Source organism: Sinocyclocheilus anshuiensis, unplaced genomic scaffold (assembly GCF_001515605.1).
Source record: "Sinocyclocheilus anshuiensis isolate Anshui unplaced genomic scaffold, SAMN03320099.WGS_v1.1 scaffold2653, whole genome shotgun sequence".
In the NCBI taxonomy this organism is placed as follows: domain Eukaryota; kingdom Metazoa; phylum Chordata; class Actinopteri; order Cypriniformes; family Cyprinidae; genus Sinocyclocheilus; species Sinocyclocheilus anshuiensis.
Window position 1 is genome coordinate 34,218 of NW_015551266.1, and position 2,801 is coordinate 37,018.

The 2,801-nt window shown below is 33.3% G+C and overlaps 1 protein-coding gene across 2 annotated transcripts in view; it reads right to left on the minus strand.

Annotated features, from left to right (window-relative positions):
- Positions 1–844: 844 nt before the first annotated feature.
- Positions 845–2,801, minus strand: part of parm1 (prostate androgen-regulated mucin-like protein 1) — a 9,520-nt gene continuing 7,563 nt past the window's right edge. For both annotated transcript variants that reach the window (XM_016453696.1, XM_016453697.1), the window contains exon 4: positions 845–1,829. In XM_016453696.1, coding sequence (XP_016309182.1) covers positions 1,748–1,829 — 82 coding nt within the window. In that variant the 3' untranslated portion in view covers positions 845–1,747. The remainder of the gene's footprint in view (positions 1,830–2,801) is intronic.

Here is a 2,801-nt window from a genome sequence, read left to right on the forward strand (position 1 = left end):
GAATTTGAATTCAGTAGACAATGACGGTTCGTCCTCCATTAAAATGAGGTCAGATTTCTGATGATCAAGGTCACAGCTAATATAATATAATAACTCTTCCTCCAGTGAAAAAGTCCATCTCCTGTTGTCCTCTCACATCAAAATCCACCCACATATTTGTTTTGGACTGTTTTCACTTTCTAAATGGTGCTTGATCTGGGAGTATTTCTCTCCTGATTCAGTTAAAAACATGTTAATGATGGATGTTTCTTAAAAACGCACTTTTTTTTTTCACGAGCCATTGATTGATGGACTGGAGTGCTGTGGATTACTTGTGGATTATTGTGATATTTTTATCAGCTGTTTGGACTCTCATTCTGACGGCACCCATTCACTGCAGAGCATCCATTGATGAGCAAGTGATGCAATGCAACATTTCTCCACATCTGATTAAGAAACAAACTCATCTACATCTTGGATGACCCGAGGGCGAGCAAATTTTCAGCAGATTTTCAAATTTGGGAGACAAGATAAAAAACAAATGGTCTTTGAGAGCAGGTGCACCATGTTCAGAAAATAAGAATTGTCAGCCTCAGAACAGAAAGTCAAACTACATTTTATATGAGCTGTTTTATTCTCCATTCATTTATATTAGTTTTTTTTTTTTCATATTTGAAACTAAAATTTGGGACACAGTCTAAATATAGTTTGTCTAAAACATCTTCATGGATAGTGGCATGAAATATTAATCACACAGGAAGTCCTTTGATTTTGAAAGAACATCCTGTCCAACAAAGTACTCATGAAATAGGAAAAAAAATCTACTATATGATATATTAGTGATTTTTAATTTTATCATTTTACAAACACATCAACAGTTTTACAATCAGTTGCTGCTGCTTTAGACCAGTGATTTAGACAATGTTCATGTGGTTTATACCATTTTTGAAAGTAGAGCATTTGCAAAAACAGGAAACAGTGGTTGCTGTTAAACATGTAACAAAAAGAGAGGAAACTAAATGAGTGGTTTTAAACATTCACAAATACATTTCTGGATGTGGTAAACTGCTGTAGCACGACTAACTGAACCCAATCTCAAACAAGCCAGAACACCAGATGTTTTGTTAACGAGCCTCCGTTTGCTTGATGGCTTATTTTTAAGGCTCTAATAACAGTCTTGACTGTTTAAATGCTTAATTGCATGCTGCTTGTGGATCCCTGCCATTACAATGACAAAGGGAAAAATCTGTTATTGTTGAGGCTACAGAAATGTTAAACGGTCTTTGCGTTAAAACAGGGACTGTCTTTGGATGAACAGTGGGAGGCCACAGCTGTAATTATGGTAAATGATAAGGTCACTCTTTGAGACCAATAATGGTTTTTGATTTGATTTAGAAAAATTACAGCTAATGCTAGTAATGTGGTTTATTTATACTCAAATATATGATCATGAGACGAACAGAGCAAGCAATGTGAATAAGTCAAAAAATTTACTTGAGACAATACATTACACAAAACAAACAAACCAAAAAAGAAATTTCAAGGACATCACTTAAAAACTTCCTTCAAACAGGAACCTGCCTTCATAGTAATACTCACAGGAAGTCGAAGTCTTGCCTACATTCTAAAACTTCTTGATGATTCTGGTCAGTGCATCATCTTATTTTGGGGCCAAAATACAGAATCTAATATTACCATATTCATTGCTTAAGAAAGACGTGTAGGTTGTTCCTCAGAAACGAATGTTTCTTCATGAATGCTTCCCCATTTAGCCATCAAACATTGGGTTAAGAAAATTCCCCACAGAGCTGTGTTCACTATCATCCAAAAGGCGTCCATAAGAAGAGTGTCTGCAACACACAAACAAATCATAAGGCCACTGACAATTCAGTTAGGAATAAACTCTTTCTCTGTTGTAGCGTACAGTTTGATTTAAAATTAAAGGGTCAAACTCATTATAATATTTACCCCAAAATTAAAAGACAAAAATATAAAATTATATTTTGTGTAAAGAAAATATTGTCTATTTTAAAATCAAAACATTTTTTGATTTTTTTCTGACATTATTTTTTATAAGATTTAAGCACAATCCCTCCTAATCTACTGTACAGCCAAAATTGTCCTCCTCAACTATCTATCTATCTATCTATCTATCTATCTATCGATCGAAAGATATAGATATATCTTTCTATCTATCTCTATCTATATCCATCCATCCATCATCTATTGTTCTATCGTTCTATCTCTATCTATCGTTCTATCTATATATCTCTATCTATCCATCCATCTATCCATCCATCCATCGTTCTATCTATCTATCTATCTATCTATCTATCTATCTATCTATCTATCTCTTTCTATATATCTCTATCCATCCATCCATCCATCCATCCATCTATCTATCTCTATCTATCGTTCTATCTATATATCTCTATCTATCTATCCATCATCCATCGTTCTATCTAAAAGATATATAGATATATCTTTCTATATATCTCTATCTATCTATATCCATCCATCCATCTATCTATTGTTCTATCGTTCTATCTCTATCTATCGTTCTATCTATATATCTATCTTTATCTATCTATCTATCTATCTATCTATGTATCTTTCTATATATCTCTATCTATCTATATCCATCCATCCATCCATCCATCTATCTATTGTTCTATCATTCTATCTCTATCTATCTATCTATATATCTCTATCCATCCATCCATCTATCGATCTATCTATCTATCTATATATCTCGATCCATCCATCCATCTATCGATCTATCTATCTATCTATCTATCTATCTATCTATCGTTCTATCTATT